This window comes from Platalea leucorodia, assembly GCF_965183815.1.
Source record: "Platalea leucorodia genome assembly, chromosome: 6".
NCBI lineage: Eukaryota > Metazoa > Chordata > Aves > Pelecaniformes > Threskiornithidae > Platalea > Platalea leucorodia.
In genome coordinates, this window is record NC_138828.1 from 69,185,894 (window position 1) to 69,209,907 (window position 24,014).

General features: G+C 41.7%; 3 protein-coding genes across 4 annotated transcripts in view; 1 reads left to right on the top strand and 2 right to left on the bottom strand.

Annotated features, from left to right (window-relative positions):
• FAM184B (family with sequence similarity 184 member B) overlaps positions 1–2,693 on the top strand; it is a gene marked incomplete at both ends in the record, with an annotated part of 47,933 nt that extends 45,240 nt beyond the window's left edge. The window contains 3 exons of the mRNA XM_082315257.1: positions 101–205; positions 902–1,104; positions 2,603–2,693. Of these exons, the coding sequence (XP_082171383.1) occupies positions 101–205; positions 902–1,104; positions 2,603–2,693 (399 nt within the window). The remainder of the gene's footprint in view (positions 1–100; positions 206–901; positions 1,105–2,602) is intronic.
• A 2,186-nt stretch (positions 2,694–4,879) lies between these two features.
• MED28 (mediator complex subunit 28) lies at positions 4,880–7,240 on the bottom strand. 2 transcript variants are annotated; one of them, XM_082316397.1, is made up of 4 exons: positions 7,068–7,240; positions 6,896–6,962; positions 5,668–5,780; positions 4,880–5,231 (listed from the first exon to the last, which is right to left on the bottom strand). In XM_082316397.1, the coding sequence occupies exons 1-4, from the start codon at positions 7,230–7,232 to the stop codon at positions 5,034–5,036; spliced, it is 543 nt and encodes a 180-aa protein (XP_082172523.1). In that variant the 5' UTR covers positions 7,233–7,240; the 3' UTR covers positions 4,880–5,033. The 2 variants fall into 2 exon arrangements, with proteins under 2 accessions (XP_082172523.1, XP_082172524.1); XM_082316398.1 differs by lacking the exon at positions 4,880–5,231 and having other exon boundaries at positions 5,667–5,780; positions 6,795–6,962.
• Positions 7,241–8,128: 888 nt separating this feature from the next.
• On the bottom strand, positions 8,129–23,910 carry LAP3 (leucine aminopeptidase 3; the record flags this gene model as incomplete). The annotated part of the gene is made up of 13 exons (XM_082315004.1): positions 8,129–8,578; positions 8,688–8,800; positions 9,467–9,546; positions 11,292–11,394; positions 12,804–12,892; positions 14,267–14,391; positions 15,152–15,310; positions 16,340–16,501; positions 19,103–19,262; positions 20,413–20,518; positions 22,585–22,639; positions 22,979–23,094; positions 23,776–23,910. 13 exons carry the CDS (start codon positions 23,908–23,910, stop codon positions 8,383–8,385), a joined length of 1,599 nt encoding a protein of 532 aa, XP_082171130.1. The 3' UTR covers positions 8,129–8,382.
• Positions 23,911–24,014: the final 104 nt, after the last annotated feature.

Consider the following 24,014-nt stretch of genomic DNA (forward strand, 5'->3'; position numbering starts at 1 on the left):
CTGATACTTTTCTTTCTATTCTGGAATACTTTGACAAATAGATGTTTCCATACCAACTTTCAACAAATTGATGTTTCCATACACATAACTTTCCCCCCAGGAAGGAAGAAAATGTCAGCATTCACTTTTAGCCAACACTGAATCTTACAGAAATCGATCATTTTCTTTCAACCCTAATACAGGATGCTTGACTCCTTCCATGAAGGTAAGATGGGCAATGCAATTAAAATCTCAAATCGTGATGTTTTATTGCTATTTGAATCATACAGATGATCAGGACAATAAAGGTCCTATTAATTTTTTATGGTAATGTTATTCAGTAGAATTCTTTCCAGTAAGCCAACAGTCAGGTGCTGAGTATAACATAAATTCAGTAGAAGTATATATGCACATAGATGCAGGTGTTGAAGCGAATATAAAACACTAGAACTCCATAGATGTCAGTCTTCCACTGGGATAAGCACAGCCATTGCTTGCAGATTTGGGAGTTGCTATTTGGGATATTGCATGCATCAAGGAAAATGATGAATTGTGTTTGGGTTGCTCAGGATTTGCCCTTTGTCATTCCAGCCCCTCTGTATGATACTGTCTATAGTCATGGAAAGCAGGGAGGTCAAGTTGGTGGAAAGCACCAAACTGAGCTCTGCAAAGCTATCGGCTTTGATGCAACTAAAACCTCAAGGTCAAATACACAAGTTATTTTAATTGGACTGCCTAATCCATGGATCCTTACAGCATACCCTGAGAATTTATTTTAAATGTCTATAGAAAAAGATGGGAATCTTAATTTTTGGGTACTCCTCACAAGATATCTAGGAATGAGGTATAGTTGAGGTTTTATAGTATAAAGTGTAAAAAAAAATGCGTGTGTAATGAAATTTTCTGTTACAATAAAAAACAGCAGAAGAAAACGGTTGAGGTGCCCAGTCGTGTTGTCAGTGTTCCGAACTTAGCTTCCTACGCAAAGAGCTTTTTGAGCTGTGACTTGAGATCAAAAAGAAGCGCTCCTCAAATAACAAAATCTACAAGCTTAGACCGGAGTCCTGGCTGCCTCAGGGTGGGCTCTCCCTCAGCACAGTCCTCAGACAGCACTGCTGCCACAAGGTATTTGTCCATTTTGCAGTGACTTGTAAGATGATAAATGAATTGGTATTCAAACACACTAGACATTTGGAAATAAACAATGCCGTAAGGTTCCTGTTGTGCAATGAACTCCATGTGTTCAATTCTCTGCACATAGACCCAGAACTTTACTGCAGAAGTAGGCTATATTCACTGCCCAGCAGAGCTTATGATTGCAATCCCTCCTGGTACGAAAAAAAGAGAGGAGTTGCAAGTATTTAACTAAGAATGTAGTTAATAGTGAACACAGCTGTTCAAAACTTCAGGCACGTATCAGTGGTTCTGTTAAGGATGTGTTTTCCATCTTACTTTTGTTTCCTCACTTTGCACTTGGTAGATGTAGATGGCATATTTTTATTTTAGGAGATATTTGAATAAATCTAGGCTAATCATTTGGCAAAGGATTTAGAGACTTACTTAAAAATTGATTAGCAGATACTTAAATAAAAACTCTTTAGTTTGATGTTTTCTCTCTGAAAAGCTTGAATTTTTCTTCAAATTTGTGAGTTATTATTTAAACAATGCTTAGTGTTTTATAAACATGACTTAACTATCTCTTCAAAGAATAGTTAAAAATTTATGTAGTTAACATTATACAGTTATAATGGTGAATATTAAGAAAAAACAAACCCTACCACTATACTTCAGGACAAAAGCCAGCCTTCTCACCTATCTGCTAGTGGAGATCAGTTATCCTGTAAATTGTGTGCTACAGAGTTCTTTCCTTGATGATGCAGATGGTGCTGAGTGCTGCCAAAGACAATAACCCAGGACACGGGCTTGGATCCAGTTTGGCAATTCCTACATCTTAAAGATAAAGGCATTCTGTGTCATGCCAGATGACTGCCAAGGCAAATCAGATTTGTATTTTAAAGTGAAACATACAGGGAGATGGAGGGTAGCTTGGCTGCTACTTATTCTTTTAAATCAATCAATCATAAGTGAAGTCATATTTGCTACTATAAGCTAACTCAAATTCATATAAATGTTAAAAAAGCATCGTGAATGCTGAAAAATCAGGGACTATGCAATAGGATTGATTATAAAAGTCAGCTAATACTCAGATACATCTTTCCGTTCCAAATAAAACTTTTACCCAACATTTTTAATACATAAATTGTATTTCATATCTTTAAGAGTGAATGGCAGCTGCCATTTTCTGATTTTCAAGACTTCATATTCTTGAAGCATCCTTTTATTTATTTTTTGAGATGTCAAGTCAAGAATTATGTTCAAACATTTCTCCATAGCTGTTCAGCTCTCCTTCGTGCTTTCCTTTGTGTTACTACCAGTGTTGTTAGCCCAGTTACCTGGCTAGCACAGACCCCAGTAGAAATTGTAGCTGGCACCTTTTGGCCTCATCCAGTTCATGTGCACACAGATCCATCCACAGGATCATGAGTTTTTCCAGGAAAAAAGTATTAAATATTGATAAGATTCTAAGTATGTAAGTGATGCTAATGCTTATTTGTTTGCACAGGACACATGGCAATGAACCACCACAAACCAAAGATGAACAAAAACAAGACCCTCGGCATCAAGAATGGTTTACTAAATATTTTTCATTTTAAAGAAAACCATTTCCATACTTCTCAGAATTACTAGAAAAGCTCTTCCTGTTTTCTTTTAGGGAATGATAATCCAATATATGATTTAGAAAAAAAAATGTAATTTCCAAGTAGATAATTAGGAACAACTGCACTCTCTTACATCTAATTACTATGGAGTTATACGCATGGATTTCAGAAAAATGCATTTTTTTAACAACCTCTGTAAAAAATGAAGAAAAAGCAAAATTCTGGATACTTTTATGTGCAGAGACTTTTTAATCAAGAGACTGTACCACTCCACAATTACATTAAATATGCAGTTTGGTCTCTGATACGTTCTGTCAATCTGGCACAAGCTGAAAAAAGATCTTACTTCTGTCAGTAATTTCTATAGGTTTATACATTTGCTTCATCAGCTGTTTAAAATAATTTCTGCATATAATAATGTAATTTTTTAAGTTTTAATAGGTTTTTGTTAAACTTATTTTAAGCTGTATAGCATGTGGTATACCTCCAAAAATAGTGTTTATAGCAGGCTGGTTCAGAAATACTTTCTGGTTTGCTTAATAAACTGTTTTGTATAGTCAGCATCACAATATAATATTCCTGTTGCACTTCAATAGATGTAGCAATCAGCCTGATGAATTAGGATATGTAAGTATGAACATTAAAGCTTGCTTGCAAATCATCCATTTCTATGTTTTGCAAAATAGTGCTATGTTACGCTGAAGTGTGACTCAGACTGATACACTCAGAGTTCCAGATTTATGGGAACTGCGTACTTGTACGTTTTCTCTCGATATTGTTCCTATTCCCACCTAAATGCCAAGTGGGCAAATGACTACATTTATCAGGTCATGCTAGCTAACTCGTTACTGGGAGGAAAGATACCCATGAAGAAATGAACTCTCAGATATTCTTCAACAAATGTGAAAGGCAGGAATTGTGCAACCAGCAGCCTATTGTTTAAGATCGGTCATCTTCAACTGCTCTATGATTTGAACCCCTATTTAATTTCAACCAGCAGGGCCCAGCTACCTAACAAATTTTATGTGTCCAAAGAGGCATACCTCTAGCCTAACCTCTTCTTTATCAAACCGCCAGCAAGAACTGTACCAACAGATGCAAACACTACAGAACAGCCCCTGCACCTCACTCATGGTAAAAAGGTGGCAGAAGGGGCAGAATGCTTCTACAGGCCAATACTTTTATCCCAGCTGCCTAGTATTTTTTCCAAGATGAACTGCTTGGTTTAGAAGGAGACTTTGGCATCAGATTTGGCAAAAAGACATGTTTTACACGTGTAATCAAGAAGGGGATAAAATGGCATACAGTAAGTAACACTGAGGAGTGCCTTGGTATCTGTGAGAGGATCAGAAATGTATAGGGCTAAGTTTTTCATTAGTTTTCATCCTCCACTCTGCCCCAAAAACTTTTAAAGCACACCAGAAAGTTCAATACACAATCACTAATTCTAATTTCCAGGGTTACAATATTCTAATTAGTTAACTCTGTCCCCAAAAAGGTGTCCCCAGAAAGTGGCTTTCCTGGCTATATGGACGAATTAAGCTTGTTGCCTAGGAATACAGAGAGAGGACTCTTTTGCTATTTCTACTTCCAAAATCTTTTCTTGGCTACATTTAGATTACTAAACAGTGCACCCCAGTAGAAGCTAATTCTGTAGACTGGACAGTGCTGATGACCCAACAACCACAATGAGTGGTCTTCATTTTGGGGGTAGGTATTTTGGACCATCTCTACACTAGCCTGACAGGTAGAACACCAGCAACACTGGGCCTGCATAACATACCCTGCCAGGGTGCATTTTGCAGTTTCACTTCATCCTGTAAGAATCAAATTTGTATGTCCCAAGACCTCTTCACGAGGGGAGCAAAAGTCCAGTGGAGACAGACAATTCACTTCCAAAAAAGTACTCTTGATCTGACCTAGATACAGACAATTCTAAGGGTGCTCCTACAGTGTTACTTAAGGACAGTTACTGGATCACAAAACATTTAAATCTTCCAGTAAAACCGAACAGTAATATTTGCAAGTATTTTCATCGTACCAGCAAAGATACAGTTAGGGGAAAGCTAGGACCACCCTTTCTAGAAGGAACAGGATGCATTCTGGAAAACACACTTCTACCAGAAAGCATCCTGAATGGCAACTCCGCATACTTCCCATTGAAATATAAAACCAATCCGTATTTTTGCAAAAAAAAGAAGATAATTTATTTTGCTTAATTGTCTTAACTATTTGTATTTGCAGTACAAATTACACTATACAAAAAGCATACAAAGTAAAACTAACACCACTGCTTGGCATTGTTGAAAATATTCAGATATGTAAAATCAAAGATCACGTTTGCTTCATGGGAGCAGGAATATTAGCAGATGCTTGTTCCAGGTAAGCTAATGGACCTTGAGGCATTTCTGCAGGCTTTTTGTGCTGTACACTGATATCTTCCAGGACCTGTTGCCAGTGTCGCAGTTTACCCAAATGTTTCTGAATTAATGCTTCTTTTCTCTGCAATTCATTTCTTAATTCTGAAACATCCTATGGATGAAAAAATGTGTATTAGTAAATAGATAGTATTTGTAAGAATAACCACCTCGCATAAAGAGCACGTCATTCTTTTAGCTTGAGTTTTCAAGCTGATCTTATAGGGAGTCTAATAATGGAAAAGTGTCTAATGAAACAGAGGGAAAGCACTGTGAACGCACTAGTTCTGTTCCCCTAGGTCACGTGTTCAGAGATCATTACTTCCAGCAAAATCTGATTAACTAGTTTCTTTCTTCCAATACTCCACAGAGCAGCAGGCATCCAGCTTCTCCAGGTTCCTGGTGAGAGCTATGTTAACAGTCAAGTTCTACCAACTTAAGATACAGCATCACGTTGAGAAGCCCAAAATTCATGTGAACGAGGTGATTAACTGTACTGGTACACAGCTTATCTCATCTAGCACAACACAGGTAAATTAATTTAAACATACCTCTTTAATTACTTGCTCTGGTTTCTGGACCGATAGCTGCAGTCTTTTTTGTAGAAAAAAGCATTCAGTTTGTCTTGCAACATCCAGAAACTTCTGGATGCACTGATCAACACCTAAACATAAAACAACAAAATAGAAAGAACAGATTGCAAAAAAAAAGTTACCAGGCTGATACCGGTAGTTGTCTGCATGCTATTAAAAACACTTTTCACCGGACTTTCTAGAAAGAAAATCTTCAGGTTTACTAAAATGACATATTTATAAAACCAGGATGTGTGTTAAGTCTCTGTAAAAACCACTGCTTTGCAAACTTTCAGAACTTCTTTTAAAGGTGCAAGGCAAAACTCTTCTTCCCAAGTTTTATTACATTTTTGACAATGACAAAGAGCGATAAAATAATTTGTGGAAGTTGGTGGAACGAAGAAAACATTTCACTGCATGCCCAAGCAACAAGCTCAATGTAAAGTTCTAAAATACGGGCATGTTTAGGAGAATACTCTGCCTTCGTGTATGCTGCGCTACTGTTGTAATAACAAAAGCTGCCCCACTCCAGCATATCAATATGACCCAATATGCAGAAAGGAGTTTTCAAAAGCGTTTATGCTGTTTTCAAAACAGCGCTGAGAGTCAGTCTTCAAAAATTTTTCAGGGAAAAGTACACCTCTGAAGAGCAGGCAGGGCCGCTTTTTAACTGCCTGATTATGCCAGTTCAGTATTAATTACGCCTCCCACAGAGGTGCCCGTCACACAAACCTTAAAGCATTGCTACTAAGCAATCTAGGCTTTCCTTTCCCACCTTTCGTTATTGCTTCATATAGCTTCATAATGCGTCACATTAGCTTCCTCCCGTTTGAACCATGTGTTCCCGGGCACGTTAACGCAACCCCCCCAACCCCAGCAGGCAGCTGGCACCCGGGCTCTTCCACAAGACCCCGACCGTTCCCGGGGGGCTCCTTCCCAGGGCGCCTCCCCCTGCTGCTGGGAGCAGCGTTACGCCTGGGAAGGGGCGAGCAACCCCGAGTTGTACCCGGGTCACCCTTCAAAGACCCTGAAACAGTTTTTAAACCTCTTCTGGCCTCAAACGAGCAGGCACGTACCCGCCCCCCCCCGGCGAAGCCCGAATGCACCTGCAGAACTTGGCCAGAAGCCTTGGGGGAAGCTGGCCGTAGATTCGCAACCCCAGCCGCGCCCCCGGGTACTTCAGGCCTGCCCCGCCCGCGGGCCTCACCGGTGCGGATCTCCTCCTGGTCCGTGCCGTTCACGTAGTCCTGGCTCACCAGCGAGGCGAAGCAGGCCTGCGAGAGAGGGCAGCGCGGCCGTCAGCGGGGGCCCGGCGCCGCGAGGGCAGCGCCCACCCGCGGCCTCCCCCCCCCCGCCCCGGCCCGGCCCGGCCCACGCACCTCGAAGGACGCTTCCAGCTCGTCCACGAGCGTGTTGTTGGCATTGCGCAGCCCCGTCGGAGGCGGGATGAGGCCGGCCGGGCCGGGCCCGCCGGGAGGCCCCGGCGGCGGCGGCGGCGGCCCCGGCGGCTGGTTGGCGAACATGCCGCTCAGCGCCCCCGCCATGGCGGGCCGGGCGGCGGCCGCGCATGCGCCGAGGGGCGGGAGCCGAAGGCGGGCCCAGGCGCTGCCCCGCGGGCCGGCGCCTCAGCCCCCGGCGGCCCCGAGCCGGCACCGCCACCGCACGCGGGGGCAGCCCCGGCGGCCGCGTGTCGCCCCCCGCGTTGAACGGTAAGGAGGAGCAGCAGAGGGAGCAAAGCCACCCTTCCCAGCGGGACCCTCCTTCTCCAGCCTGTGCCCTCCCGCGCCTCCCGCCTGGGGTAAGCACCAGTTCAGCACCACTTGTTGCACGCTAGCGTTTAGCAAAAAAACCCACCCTAAAACAAAACAAAGAAAGAACCCCACCCTCTGGGCCTGGATCCGCCACATTCTCAAGAAAACGTTGCCCCACGTTGTAAGCGTTAAGTCTGACGTTTGAACTGCTCCTGGGAATACTGTCCCTGCTTGGAGCCCGACAGCCTCGCGCCCGTGAAGGCGGGAAGCAGCAGGATGACAGAAATGATGTGAGATGGTGACAGGTTCCCCCGAAAAACCCACCAAACCCTTCCTTGCTTTCATTAGTTTCTGTAGAACAGGTACAAGGTACACTCTTGCTGGCACCTGTTTAAGACTCACTACATAATCACACTAACTGCAACAGCCTAAAAAGTCTGATGGTGCACCATTTCCACCTCGGTACACACGAAGAGCAGTTTTAGGTTTTCTAAGGAAAAATGTTAGAATGGAGTTTTTATAGCAACTTCGCAGATTTTCCTTTCACACCACCTACGATTTGCCCAAAACTGAGGCACCGCTATGATCTCCATCTATTGTTAATTCTCTCTCAATCAAAATACACATACCCAAATAAAAGATTTATTGTTTGCAGTAATTATGCTTACTTTACATATAAAATAGGAGTTCAGACGTTTTCCATCATCACGTTTTGGTATTAAATATCTCAAATAGTTCAAACAGAATATTTTTTATTTTAAACTGCATAATATGCGATGACATATCTCAAAGGTGAGATATTCTTACCCAGGTAATGATTTATAAAATGCATTTGTAGTTCATTGCCATAGAGAAAATATGCTTGGGGCATTCATTTATGAATCATACTTTTTAAGATTTTTTTTCTTAAGGCAAAGTGGATGATTTTAGAATAAGTATTTTATTAGGTATTGTGACTGTCTTGACTTAATCGAGCCGCAAACTCTACTAGCGTTCTTGTAGGCCGCCCTGCCATGCCTTTTCGAAGATAGGGCACCTCATCTTTATTCGACATCACACCAGCTATATCTAAATGAGCCCAGTGAGAGGCAGTCACAAACTCCTTCAGGAATGCAGCAGCTGTGCACGCTCCTCCAGCTCTGTGGGAAGCAGAAAAATTATATTGTTTCTCAAGCAACACGAACAGCACAAACATTAAACAAATCCACTGAAAGAAAGGGGCACACGAGGGACATTGGTACATCTTACCTGCTGTACTTTCCGATGTTACTGAGATCTGCAAGAGGACAGTCTGTTACTTGTTTTGTGTAATGTTCAAAAAGCGGCATTCTCCAAACTCTGTCTCCTGTCAAAATGCTGGCCTGAAAAAGAAACAGTGATAGTTTGGAAAATTTTTCTTAAACTGCATTTATAAGCCCTGGTATCATGCATGCTTATTTTTGTCTAGCTTTGATCAGTCTAAAAATCTTCAGCCCAATATAGTATTAGGTATTTGGAAATATACTGCAAAACAAAACAGTGAATCCTACTTTTTAGGTACTTTAGTGTTAGTCAAAAGGCAAAATCTAAAGACTGCTTTTTTAATTTTTTTTTCCCTGACAACACAAATCCTTCCCTTCAGAGACTTCCTTTAGCCATCACGCTTCAGCCACTCATGAGGCTTCTCTGAATTTCTGTCTCAGTGTTGTTAAACAAGATCAATTATCTTTTTAACATGAACTAATTATTGTCAGTAGTCCCGAGCTTATGCATGTGCAGTAAGTTATCAGAAGATGCAGATCCTTGAGATGATGTGCATGCTGTTTGCTGTATGATATTAAACCTCACTAAAGAGCTAGTAATTAATAGTCAAAATTAATTACTTTCAATTAAATACAGTACTAACACCATTCCTACAAGATTTCAAATTGTAATAACGTACCTTTTAGATTTGCATAAAGACTTTCAGTAATGCACTAACTTTTCAATAACAACAGCTACTACTGAATTATTATTATGATGATTTAATAATAATGCAGATGGCCTACCTCATAAAGGTGAGTCCAAAGCCAAGATGAGTTTGTGAACACTCCAGTCGCAGCAGACCCCAATGCAACATCCATGGCACCTAGAGAAACACACCTTCAAGCTTATACAACAAAGGCAAAGGTGGACCTGAGCTACTCCTCTGCATCCTGACTGCTCACAGAACTTTACATCTTTAATTTCCATTATCAGTAATTTCTAAAGTCTGCAAAAAATAAAGATTTTAGTACACTTGCATTTTTAAAAGTTTAAGCATTGTTAAAACATTTATATAATCTAACAGGACAACAATTCATAAAAATGATATCCTGTATCTCATGAAACTAGATTTTCTGTTTTCAGCTTGATGTTTCTTAGCAATATTTCTAATATAATGTATTCAGCAATAACAGTGTCTTCTCAAAAAAAACCCTAAATTGTATTGTTTCCATATAGAAAAATACAAGTGGATTTTTTCCAATTTATAGACCTCTACAATTTTGAGCTGATACTTTCCCTTTTGTGAATTTCACTTGCATAGATTTTTTGCACAGCATATGTGAATTTACTTTAAATGAAAATAATCCTTATCAAAATACTAAACCATGCCTAAACCAGAGGGACTACATACATATTTATTTGATGCCACAGAACTGCTTCTCTAATGCCAACACTCAATCCTCAGTGAGATTAAAAAAAAAAAAGGAAGAAAAAAAAGTAGTTTAACAAAATGGTACGTCAAAGAAATTTCTACAGGGGCTCTCCTCCTTCCTGCTTGCTGCCTAAGGATCCCAAGCACGGAATAACCTATAGTGGGAGTAAACTCCTTCTATTGTGCCCTTCTGTTGTGCCCTTTATATAGGAATCATCTTATACAAGCCAACGATCTCAAAATCGGCTTCCCTTCTGTCTATTGACATTTTCCACAGCATTTGAACTAGTAAAACTGATGGAACATAATTTAAAGCACTAGTAGAGAATATATAGAAAGATAATTACTTTGCTTAGCATATTCATTAAGCAACACAGTGGACTCCTGTCTGAACTCCTCTTCCACGTATGCTGTCATTTCAGCTGCAGTCACTTCACCCATGACAGCTTGTTACTGCAGTTCATGAAACGCATACACAATGCTGTTTTTAAATTTAACATTATAACCTCATTCATATACAACTGCAGAGATGAAACAATTAAAGCATATTTTATTATGCCAGAAAGTATGCAAACTGCACGTAAAATAAGAGAAACTTCAGTCCAGCAAATTCCTGGGAAGATGACAACAACTCTCCTGTGCTGTTATTCAGAATCATGGAGCCCTGAGCTAGCTCCCACAATGGGAGGACTGGTGCTGGGTAGGTCAGAGCTCAGGCACTCAGGAAGCTGTTCACAAAGAAGCTCTTTTGGCCCCAGCATGGCCAGTGCCATATGGACCTGGCCGGATTCTTCCACAGCCACGCCAGTATCTCTGCATCACACAGCCCCAGGAGCTGGAAAGGCTTCGCTCAGAAATGGAAGCACTGGGAAACATTGTGCAGTAACATCAAAGTCTGCGTAGGTTTTCCCGCTGCTTCTTAGCTCCAGCTCGGCTGGGCTGGCCCAACTTCATCTACACCGCTGTGCGTGTACCCTGCATGCCAGTACCCTCCCCAGTCCTAGAGACACGGTGCAGCTGTAGAAGTTGTTAGAGCATAAACTGTGCGAGCTGTTCTCCTGCAACATGTAAAATCATCTCACTTGCTTTCGAATTCAGGTTGGCTTTATATATATAGTGCAACTAATCCACAGCCCAATTAACGAGAGTAACAAAGAACTGACTTGCAAAATGAGCTGGCAAGGGAGACTGCTTACCTGTTAATGTTGCAGCATTTACAATAGCCCTTGCATTAAAATTGTGGGCATAACAGAGAGCGTCAGCTAACAGCAGTCTTCCTTCTGCATCTGTGTTATCCACCTTCAGGTGCAAAATTAGTAAAAACACATTAACTACTGAAAACATCCCTTTCACTGACTTATTTCTTACATACTATCTTAAATAGGTGTCAGACTGTACAAGCATTGTCACAGGCCCTAGGCACTTCAGGTAATCAAAATTACTCAAACTAAAAAAAGGAAAAAAGATAGCATTGATATACAGTTATGTTTATAAAATAAAAGCGTATCTGTAGCTGAGGTCATCTTTCAGCACTGCAGCCTCCTCTGCACGCTGGGCCTCTGTGCTGCTGGCTCCTCAGAAGAGCCTGGAGGCTGGAGAGGTGCCCCAGTGGAGTGCAGGGGGCTGGGTACCGCTCCCAGCAAAGCCCCAGGAATCCCAGGGGTTGCTGCTAAGCAAGCACAGACATCTGGCCAATGGAAACCAGAAAGGAGGAGAGGGTACCACAAAGAAGCACAGATGCATGCCTGGAAACAATTCATTGTTATACTGCTTTCTCTTTGGATCTTGAAACTTCTTCCCTCTTAAAAAAAAAAAAATAAAATAGCCTCTCTGCACCTTTCCCCTTTCAGGGAAAATTCATTATGAATTCTGCAAGACTAATTGCATTATGTGCTCTGAGCTACCAGCACTTTCTTGCAAATTTCTCCTTGGTGGGGGAATATGTGCCCAGTCTTTTCCCTAAAGCAGAGGACAACTGCACTCAGTTTTGGGAAAATAACCTCAAGGAACTGGAAGGTTCAGCAAGTCAAAGGTGGCAGAATCACAGAAATCCAGAGAGAAATATTGATTAAGCCATCTACTTCTGCAGGAAATCAGTGGTCTACACCACAATCAATGACTTTCAGTACCATTTAATCTATGAGATGAGTACGGAACAGTTTGGATTAAATATGAAATATGTATTTTGGGTACTGATTTGGCAAGCTCCTTTGAACAAACAGCCCCTATGACTCAGAGTTCCGATTGTACAGAGCGGCTTGGCAGGGTAAACACCTTGGTTACGTCAGCAGGAAACTAATACTCTTATGTCTTACTGCAGGTATCAGAGAAGTGTCCTGAAAGGTCTGCTGGAAGCGATTAATATGTTATTCATTCTGACTGAGAACCTGTGTTTATGAGCACTGTAACAAGCTCTTGTGCTAAAACAAGATTTTCTACTATGTTCAGTAAATGACCACGCTTTTCAGCTTTTCCTAGCAATTTATAAAACATGTCTAATTTCTTCAGTCTATATTTATATTTGAAAGAATCCTATGATAGCAATTTCTAATTAATAACATGCTTCTTACATTTTTAAAACCAGTACATTTTCACTGCTTATCTTTTTAAAGGGTCTTTTGAAACATGTACGCTGACTGCAGTCATATAACTTGATTGATTAAACCAGTTCACTGAAAGTATTCAAACTCCAAGCTTCACATGCATACCTGTATTGTTTTTCCATTCTTCGCTCTAACTACATCCCCAGGCTTGTTTGCCTTACCACTAGGCATATTTTCACAGAGGGGTGTCAAACCTCAGAGAGAAGAAGAAAAGTGCATTACTAGTTTCTTTCTCAGCAAGGATGCAGAGAAAACACTTAGGAAAAAAACAAACACATCCTTAAGAAAACAGTACTATTCTCATCTTGATTTTATGCTCAAAATACAAATTTTCCTGGTTACTGAAAGACACATGGTCCAGTTTTCAATCAGGGAAATTCCTCTGCATGCGGCACCACCATATTCTCTCACTTACACCATCTTACCACTAGGATTTACTTCTACTTTATGCCCAGACAAGTGAGATCAGAGGAGCAACAAATATCATCTTATGTCTTCCATATATGAATAATTAGTCAAATGTAAAGGGATTTCTTTCTTTCTGAAATTAAAAGCTTCTCAAATTAACACTCTGAGCCATTCAAGCTCTGCTCATGGTAAATAAACATCATGTAATGTCAAGAGGGGACCAAGGGCTCGCCACAGAACTCCAACCATGAGAAGAACAAATAGCGATGAGCAAAAAAGAGGGTCAGCATCAAAACCCCAACTATGAATGGGATAACGGGATGAAACGCACTCCACCATTCCTAGGAAAAACCTCCTCCTGGCACAAGGAATCAGCTAACTGTGGACCACCACTTTTCAGTGGGATTCTGTACACAGACTTTTGCTCCACTGATTTAGCCCTTTCCATTGCCTCCTTTTAAGTGAGGAGTGTCATGAGGATGTGTGTTTCGCTGCCCTCTACTGGTTGAAGCATAGAAGTGACTAAAATACTAGTTTCCGGAAAGTCAAGGTTCTCAAACATAAAATTTACCCTAAAATGGACTGCGTGTCATCACCAACTGGTTTTGCCACGGTTCCTGAACCAGCTCATTTAATTTTAGCTGTGCAACATTTCTGCAGGAAAAATAAGCATTGCTTGTACTTAAAAACAGTATCAGCAGACTGGGCTTTTCTGTTTTAGATTTCTGCTGAGCATGTCACCTAAGGAAACAAGAGCTGATCCCTCTTCCAGTTGAGCTGTGGCAAACACTCAGCTAACTGCTTTTCATTTTTAATTTCTTTTACAGATATCCACATTCCTTCTTGTAATGAAGGATCAGAACTTCTGAAAAAATTGTTGAAAATAAGTTTATTGACAATCGTTTCTCACCTAAGAGCTAAAAATTATGCCTTCAGAATTTTAATTGAGTGTTGAAATATTTATTCAAGCAAAGCTAGTAATTTCTGATAAGCAAGTAAAAATGGAAGAGAAGCTGAGCAAGGGAATAAGACAAATAAGTCTGCAAGAGTCCATGGCATTTCTGTAAGACTATTACCACTGCTGATACTAGAAAATGACTTTGTCAAAAAGAAATCTTGTAAAAGTAAGATTTTTTGGATTCTTACACAAACATACTTACCAATTATGTTAAGAGGCAGATTTAAAGTTGCTGCTGTCACAATGGCTGAACAGACAGTTGCTGCCCCTCCCATATCTGCTCTCATCGCATCCATACCCGATGATGGCTTCAATGAAATGCCACCACTGCAATAAACAGAACAGATCTCATCCAACATGTAGGTGTTCAAAGTTGCATACATTGATAATATTCTGTCTGTCGGTATGTTTTCGCACCAAATACCGGTAAAAGTGTTTTCAGATATTCCTGCAACACCCTAACAAACACACTGAAAGCAAGGTATCTGGGTTTTCATTTCAGATAAAATATGCCCCTGAATTCTTTCCTCATAATTAAGATGCCATAAAAATCCAAGTAATCTGCAGTGGACTAACTCAATGATCTTTATAACAGCAAAAGAGCACAAAACAAGAACAAAATAGTGCACTTAGTAAAATCAACATACGGAAGGGGAACGGACCGATAAATTCTTCAGTAGTTATGTGACATGAAAAGCCATTATAAGGAACTGCTGCAAAGAATGAAGTATTTTCTCCTTCCTTAAGCATGATCTAGATGTCCAGTGACAGACTGCAATTGTAAACATGTAAATTCTTCATCCAAAGGTTTGCTCAGGCCAAAAAACCCCAAAAGATAGCAAGTTCTTTGTTTTCCCTTGAATTTCCATTTTGCCCTTACAAGACAGGGGTATAAAAATTCCTACTTTGTCCAATCACTCAAGCTTCTCTTCTCCCCAGAAAAGGCAGCACAGTCTGTTACGTAGGGCAAGTTCACTGGAATGGCATTGAAAGATGTGCAGAGCAAAGAAAAAGCATCTCCCCATTGAACATGAATAGCAGGAAGGCATTTTCCCCCCTTTAGTCATTAAAATATTAGCATACATACCTGTCAAATGTAACTCCTTTTCCTACAAATACCAACGGGGAGTCATTTGTATTAGTACCACCTAAATAGTGAATCTCCAGAAAGATGGGAGGTTCAGCCGAACCCTTAGCTACACTCAGGAATGCTCCCATCTGTTGTGTTGCTATCCAAGACTCCGGTCTGTAATAGAAATATGTTTTTTTTTTTTTTTTAATTGAACACTTTGACTAAGGTGATTTTGTTTGTTTGTTTTTAGGAGATCACAACTCTTGAAGGTTTGTACACAAACTATTAATCCCATTTTAGTTAGTTATTTTGGAAACTGTCATTTAAATCCAGCCATTTTTGTGAAACAGAAATATACTGCCTCAAAGTTGCTGCTTGGTTTTTGTTTTGCCTTGTTTAAAAAAAAACACAACAACAACAAAACAAACAACCACCAGTCTACACTTTCTGCATCAGAAACACTAAACTTTCACTTGCCCATCAGGCTGTAGTCTCTGAAGGCATATGGAGCAACAATATTGCAGCAGGTTACAGTTTAGCTTTCTGCTACCAACATGGTTAACTATAGGCAAAGTCGATATCCCTCAGTCTTTTGCTTTTCAACAAAACAGCCTCCAACACCTGCGTAACCAGTTAGCCCATTTCCATTGAAGTGCAGTAACTAGAAATGCCAAGGCCAGAAGCATTAGCTGTGCAAATTCAATTGCAAGGGCTTTTAGGACTCCATCTCAACATTTTTAGAAGTTAAAAAAACCCCAAACAAACCAACAATAACAGCAATAAATAGAGGATGTTTAATTATCATACCCAAACAAAAAAGCAAAGATATATATATAAGCCACTTGCGGAAAAAAACAAAAGGTATTAGAAAAAAGGTACCTAGTATTTGTCCTCTATTCACTGAGTCTTCATCAGGCTTCCTCTTTCACAGCACATGTGTCAATTAGGCAGTAATTGACTGCCTGGCTAATTGACAGTTAATCATTTTACTGTGTCATAGTATCCTGCTTACTCTGCAAACTAGAAGCTCCCCTTCTAATACTGAGAGTAGCTTGCAGTCTGGGCAGCCCTCATACCTTTTTGCCAAACACCTCCCCTGCTTTTGTCAGCTGCAGCGGCAGAGTGACAGTGAGAGCCTGCTGCAGATTTGAACAGCCTGGAAAGTATCTCACCCTATAGAGGAATCTTTTAAATGGAATTTACCTTATATGGACCTTCACATTGCTGAAGCTTCTGAGCTTCTGTTCAATATGTTCGGCAAATTTGATTGGAGTTATATAATTAGCTGGAGCCTCCATAAGGTACCGAGCAAGGTTCTGACCCTCAGCATAGATAACACCTTTTTGCCAGGCTTCACTTTCAGCACTAAACAACACAATACAATAATCAGAATCATAAACATTTGCAAAAGTAAGATGTTGTCAGCATCCATCTGTTCTCTCCTGTTTGAAAATGCGGTATCATTAATTTGGGGCAATTAAGAATGTCATAGTAATCTTACTACAAGGAGTTGAGGATGGTATCCAAGGTGCATCTAGTCTAGTCGCTCATCTCTGGTTCTAGTCAGTGCCAAATGCTTCACAGAAAGCTAGAAAAATCCTAGAGCAGACAGATGTAAAATTATCTGTCTAATACATTAGGTCTTGTGCTAATCCTTACCACTAGTCAGAGACTGGCTTAAATCCTTAAGCACAAGGTTTTAATATCCCTTCCAAAATTTGTAATCGCATTAATTATAACAGCCCTGAAAGTTTTTATTTACCATATAAAGCCTCCAATTCTGTTTTTCACTTTACTGAAATATGATTATGTGATAAGAGTGGAATTTGGATCGCATTTCACAGTGCACTCAAGACATTTCACTAACGAACGACAGAGCAAACGTTTGAAGAGCTGCCTGCATAGGAAATGGGGATGTCTCTCTGGTTACTTTGCAACACTACCAGTACAAAACCTTTCATTTTACTGGGACAGAACTGAAAGGCTTATTTGCTTTAAAAGAATCACAAAGCAGGGCATTAAGCGGGATTCTGCCTCTCAGAAGAGCAACACAGTGAAGAAGGAATGCAGGAGGAGTATAGAAACGTTGCCGGAATATGGAGGGATGGAATTAAGAAGCCAAATCCCAGCCAACACTGAAACTGGCAAGAAGTGGGAAAGGCAACAAGAGGACTTCCACAGGTCCATCATCAGCAAATGGAAGGTCAGGGATAATGCTGTCCCATTGCAAAATGGGGCAGGCAATCTACTGAACACTGAGAAGACTGAAGTTCTCAATGCCTGCTTTGCATCACTCTTAATTATTAAAGTCTGCTTCCAGATTCCCCAGTTCTTTGAGCTTAGTAACAGAGTTTGGGGAAGAAAGGTACTACCCATGGCAGAGGAAGATAAGACTTGGGACTGTTTAAGGAAGCCAGACACACACAAGTCCTTGGTAGCAGGCAGGGTATATCTGGGGGTGCCAAGGGAGCTGGCTGGCATCATTGCAAGCCTGGTCCCTTTCAGTTTGAAAGGTCATGGTAACTGGACGTGGTCTCCGATTATTGGAAAAGGACAAGTCCTCATCTTTAAGAATGGCAAGGAAATTTATCAGGACAAATACTGATAAACTGGAGAAAATCCAAAGGAGGGCCCTTAAGGGGGTTAGGGACCTGGAGCACGTGGCATATGAGGACAAGCTAAGAGAATTGGGTTTGTTTCACCTAGAGAAGAAAAATTTAGGAAAGGTCTAATTGCAGTCTTTCCTCTACCCTTAAATAGGGCGTATAGGGAAGACGAAGACAGACACATCTCAGAGCTGCACAGTAAGAAGATAAGAGACAATGGGCTCAAGATTCAATGTGGGAAACTGCAATAGGACATAAAGAAATAAAAATTCACCATGAGTGTAGTTAAGCGCTAGAACAGATGGCCCAGTGAGGTTGTGGAATTTCCATCTGAGGGGATATTCAAAACTGGACTAGACAAAGGCCTGATCAACCTGATCGAGCTCTAAAATTGTATGTAACTTCCAGGTTATCCCCAATCCAAGTTGGAGCTGGACTAGCTGACCTCCAGATGTCCTTTCCAACCTAAATTATTATATACATAAATTACTTCCACTGTCGTAAGTGGTCATAGGACCATCTATGTTTTCAGGAAATGTTTATTTAATATAATCGGCTCCCAAACTATCTGCTGTGTTACCAAATGGGAAGAGCGTTGCATGTAGCTCATCAAGACATGCTTAAATTGAGAGGTTTTTCTTTTATTTCACTAACTTCCTCATAAGGAAGGACTTGTTCCTGTATAAAGAACATATGGGAAATACCTCTCCTCTGCGTGACAGAATATCCTATATGGAAGGTCCAAAGTCCAATCTGATACAGTAAAAGGGGATTAATAAAACTTTGTTCTGGAACCAAAAGTTCTTATATTACTTTCTGCTCTCAAGTAACAGTTATGTCTATTGAGAGGCCAGAAGCACCCAAGCTTCTCTTCTTGCATTATATTCTGTGAAAGAAAATATAACAACTGAACTATGTAAAACCTATCCATCATGGCATGGTCTGGTATCAATTAGAATTTCGTGATTCTCAAAGGGATTTATTCATTTATGGAGTCTGAAATACCTCTGCTCCACAATTTTGGCACGCAATATCAACAGAAGTCCTCTTACGTCACAACTACGCTTCAAGTCATTTTTTACTTTTATTTTTATCCTGGGCCTTCTTTTCTATGAAGCAGCATTTGTTTACCCTTAACTTCAGAACATGGCATACTAACAAAATACATGGAGCAAACACTATAAATACACTTGAGATGTAAAATACTTCAGGAAATTCAAAGGAGTAGGAGAACTTCAGAGGGATATTGCTGCTAGCCCTGTTCTTTCATTTTTGTGTTTTTCTCATGCACAAGCATGCACACAGTTTTATAAATAAACAAACAGATAAATAAATAGGCAAGCTTTCCTTTTGCCATCACCTTCCATGAAGCTGAGGAGTAACTACAGGTTTCTTTTTTTGCTTCAACTCGTTATATTCATGCAATCCAAGGACAGCGCCTTCTGCAGCCGCTTGAGCATCTCCACAGGGGTCTACTTCAACACAAGGGATCTCCAGGTCTTGGATCTGTCTACATCCAACTGAAAAATACAGGACAGAAGTAGTAGGCCGAGTATAATACAGAACAGCAAAACAGGTGTCTGAGGTGATGAATATGACATTTCAAGGGGAAAAAAAAATTTAACTCAAGATATCTGAGTTTATAAGTAAATCAATTTAAAAGGTCATGCAGTAGAATAATTAAAACTGCTAATGACCATATACTGATGAATTTTGACTAATAATGTCACTTGATGAATTGTAATGATTAAGACATTTCACAAGAATAAAAAGGAAAGTCCACAGTTGTTCTGATTCATTTATATCAAAGAGAAGCTGTATCATTCTGAAGTGCTATGGATTATGACTATCTACAGGTATCAGAAGTTTGCTGTAATTTAGTTTTTTGCTAAGAATATGACTCCTCTTTTCTTCCAAATTAGTTTATACACACTTTTATATACAAAACAAACAAAAAATATTCCATAAATTCTATTTTGTACCCAAATAATTTAACAATGTTTTAGCAGTTGGTGAGACACCATGGGCTAGCACTTTGGACTTACAGCTGTCATACACGTATGACTGACCTCCAGTCTTAGATTACAAACTGTGGTGAGAACTCTTTTTATTCTTGTATTATACACACTTGGATGCAGCAGTCATCTTTCATTAAGACAGAGAGGCCTCCTCTGCCTGTGACAGATAACACACTGAATCATACTGCTGAAGTTATGAAAGATACCGGTTTACAACACAAATATCTCTGTTATGAACTAAGTGACAAAAGTAAATGTATGTGCATACTTAAGTACAGTGTGAGCATAAAGTGAATCAGCGATGCTCTCAGGCTTCAAAATAGTAGTAATTCAAATTCAATTCAATTCAGGCTTCAAAATAGTAGTAATTCAGCAAGTGCCTTTTCAATATCGCACTGTTTAGGAAAGTTACTCGGTATAACTAACTAGAGTTACCTGTCTGCAGATTGATTTACATGCCCTGTAACTCCTTCCTTGCTAGGGAAAAACTTCATGAATATCAGTGACAAGTAAATGCTTTCACCAAACCTTGCAGTAGGTTTTGCATTTCAAAACAAAATCGTATCTAGGCTCACTCTTCAAATTGGAACATTCTGCACCATCGCAATAGTTTTATAGGCAAAATGCTTAAGAAAATTTAAAAATAGTTAACCTGCAACAGCTGCACGAATATTTTCTTTGCCTTCATTCCAGTTTTCTTGATCATTTACTCCAGCATTCTTCTTACCCAAGCCAACTACAACCACACTCGGGAAGTCCTAGATGAAGCCGACACACAAATGGATTCGCTTTCCTCATTGTGACAGCCACAGCAGAGTTGTTAAAAAGACCTTACTTTCCACATCAAACCAAGCACAGCATTAAAATACGTTCAGTACCTCCTCTACGTTACGCACACATTTCTACCTTAAGGGCGCCAATACAGTGCCGCTGTCTTGTGCTCCCAATCGTTTGCCACAGGCATGCAACCAGTTGTTCTGTTGTCCAGTTAACAGTTAATTATACGTACTGCAGCACATCAGGCTTTATGTTGAACATGTGGCAACCCTGATAATTCTAAGGGCAAGTCTAAGAGTCCTTTGAAAACAGATCCAGCTTTCCAGCTGCAACAAAGGCCAGAACTGAGCTGGAGAAGCGTAACCTTTTTCGGCACAGTACTATGTGCAAGGAAATAAAATCACTTCAAAGGCTGAGCCTATTAGCTCAGCTCAGGAGCTGAGCTGGCACGATTTGCCAGGTAACAAACCAAAGCTGCCCAGAGGTACACAGCTCCAGAACTCAGGAAAGCCATGTAGCACAGCAGACTAAATGCTTGCCTTATAAGCTGCAAGTGGAAGGCAAAAAGGAAGAAATAACAAAGATTAAAGAAGCCTTTTAAGAACGAAGTAAAACTTGTATAAAACTCAAGGTTATATATGTGAACAGATTTCCCATTGCTCTGAAGAAAAATGAAGTTAATCTTGGGCTTTCCCTTGCATCACAAATACCTGCTCTGTCAGCATCTAACAGCTCTGAACTGCTACACCATGGTAGTCTTTTAGTCTACAAGATGCTGAAACTAGTGTTAGCTTTCCAGAAGATCAGTGATTCAAGTTAACATTTTTTTAGTTATCATTATTTTACATACTCAGAAAAGGTGTAAGGCCAAATTCTACTGCCTTCTCTTGCAGAGATTTGCTACTCACTTCATCCTGTATGCAGAACCGGGATAATGGGACCTTCAGTGGACTCACCTTCCATGAAATTTCCGAGAGCCTTTCTACTGAGTCCGGTGTCACCTGTCTGGGGTCTCCACACAGGAATTGGAATGGTATGCAATACTCGTTACAGATTTGATTTATTTAAAATCATTTAAATAGCCCTAATGAAAGATTCAGTTACTTATACAGGGACACCTAGCGTCATATTACATGTCTGCCTAGCCTTTAGCTACTACTCCAAAAAGGCCCAAATCGTACCGTATTTGCCAGCTCCAGGTAGGTGCATTAGACATATTAGGGCTTCTCAAATGGCACCAAAAGCCTAACTTTAAGCCGATGAATCCCCATCTCATACACTTAGAATCACAGAATCATAGAATCGTTAAGGTTGGAAAAGACCCTTAAGATCATCAAGTCCAACCGTTAACCTAGCACTGCCAAGTCCACCACTAAACCATGTCCTCAAGCACCACGTCTGCCCGTCTTTTAAATACCTCCAGGGATGGAGACTCAACCACTTCCCTGGGCAGCCTGTTCCAGTGCCTGACTACCATTTCGGTGAAGAAGTTTTTCCTAATATCCAACCTAAACTTCCCCTGGCGCATATATCATGTCTGTGCAGACAACAGTCCCACCTGAAGAACAGTCCCACATCCTGTTTTCAGAGGTTTCAAGCACATGACTTTAAAACCTCCAGTTAAAGCCTACGATGGGACTACCTTGTGTTAGAACTGTCACGCCTGGAAGGTCCTTGCATATACCGGTACACACTCGTGCACTCACTCCTGAGCACAGGAGGCACAGTAGGAGTCTGATCCAAAACCGTTGTGCTTCAGCTCACTCAGTAAGCAGTTAGAGCACACCACCTTTCGAGCAGACTCGTTTACATCTTCTCAATTTGCAGCACAGGGGAGGGAGCACAGGATTGTGAGTAAGGGCCTGCAAAGGTGGGGAGTGCAGAACAGGAGGTTTCAATAAGAACCACATCTTTTGTTGAGAGGGGTGAGGCGGGAAAGAAGAGCAGAGCATTTATAGAAGCACAGTAGTGAACTCAGCTTAAAGTAAGACGTAAGGGCAAACCTCACCCAGTGATCAATATGCACACAAAAATCCTAAGTTCATACCTGATGCAAACCATGGAACACACGTGTTTTGCCTTTCTTCAAAGGTGGCCCAGATCTAGGACACAAAAAGATTCTTTCAGTAAAGAAGTCCTTATTGGTGATAAATCTTACGGTACTATGTTCACGCCACAACCACGCAGTGCTCCTCAACACCGTACGGGGACACTCGGCTCAGCGCCGATTCACAGAAATGGACAGTTCCCGTGAACATTTTGCATCTGTTTCCTCAGTGCCTGGTTCTTCCACAGTTCCCCTCCAAACTGCTTGGCCTGGCAGAAGCAAATACCAGCCTGAGAAGTGGTATGGATACAGACACTAATAATGATAAAAAAGATCATTCTTATTGGTGTTTGTAGGTACGTTAATCCATTTCAGAAGCTTATCACACACTTACACAGACAGAAGTTCTCTCAGCTTCCCAGACACAAGTCTATCGAAAGCATCTCCTGCACCAGTGAACTGGGCAGCACCTTCATCCTTTTCACTCGAGTAGATTCCCAGAACAAGACCCTAAAAAAGGATGCGCATTAATGTAAACAACATGAAATTTAGAGACCCATCTGAAGGGCATCGAGCACACTGTTCAAACCATAGCTACTGCTGTATATATTCAACTCGGTTTAGGTATTTACCTAACATGATGCACAGAGCGACACTTTGGTAAAGCAGGTTAAACTACTACAACTACTTTTAAGCGTAGAAAAGGAATTAGATACAGTATAAGTACAGTTATAATCATTTTGCCTAACGTGTAGAGACAAAAACTCCTTCACTCTGTCATTTTAAGTACAAAAGAGGGCTTTTCCCCCTCCCCCCAAGCGCATCTCCGCAGCCGCGCACAGCCCGGAGGAGCGCGGGGCGCCGCGCCGCTCCCGACCCCAGCTCGCCGGCGGGGCGGGCGGCTCTGCCCCGACAGCGGGCGAAGGAGCCCCGGCGGGGAACGCCCCCACGGCCCCCCCGCGGCTCCCCCACAGCCACGGCGCCCGCCCCGACGCCGCAGGTTTGCGAGTCCAAGCCCCGGGCCGGGCCCGGGGAGCACCCGGCCGCCCCGCCGCTGGGCGCCGGGCCCGCTCGGCCACGAGCTGCGGGGCCGAGGCGGGGGAAGGGACGCCCCAGGCCGCCGCCTCCCGCCTCGGCTCGCCCCGAGCAAGAGGCGCCGCCGGGCGGGAGCGCCCCCCGCCGCCCCCTCACCTTCCCGCCCGCCCCGCGGCCGTAGCCCCGCGGCGAGGGCCGCTGCGCCGAGCAGCCGCAGGCCAGGGGCAGGGGCAGGGGCAGGCGCGGCCCGAGGCGGCGCGCAGCCGCCCGCCGCACGCAGTGCAGCAGCATGGCCGCGGCAGCGCGGCGGGGCCGGGCCGCGCCGCCCCCACCGCCTCATCGGCCGGCGCCGGGCGGCGCGGGGCGGGGCGGGGCGGGGGGAGGGGGGGTTTCGA

What these genes read in the sequence shown, in the direction of transcription:
- MED28 (XM_082316397.1), bottom strand. Translation starts at nt 7,232, where the DNA reads ATGGCGGGGGCGCTGAGCGGCATGTTCGCCAACCAGCCGCCGGGGCCG. An exon ending in AGCTGGAAGCGTCCTTCGAG is followed by an intron (nt 6,963 to 7,067) that starts GTGCGTGGGCCG and finishes CCTCTCTCGCAG; the next exon opens with GCCTGCTTCGCCTCGCTGGT. An exon ending in CCAGGAGGAGATCCGCACCG is followed by an intron (nt 5,781 to 6,895) that starts GTGAGGCCCGCG and finishes TTTTATGTTTAG; the next exon opens with GTGTTGATCAGTGCATCCAG.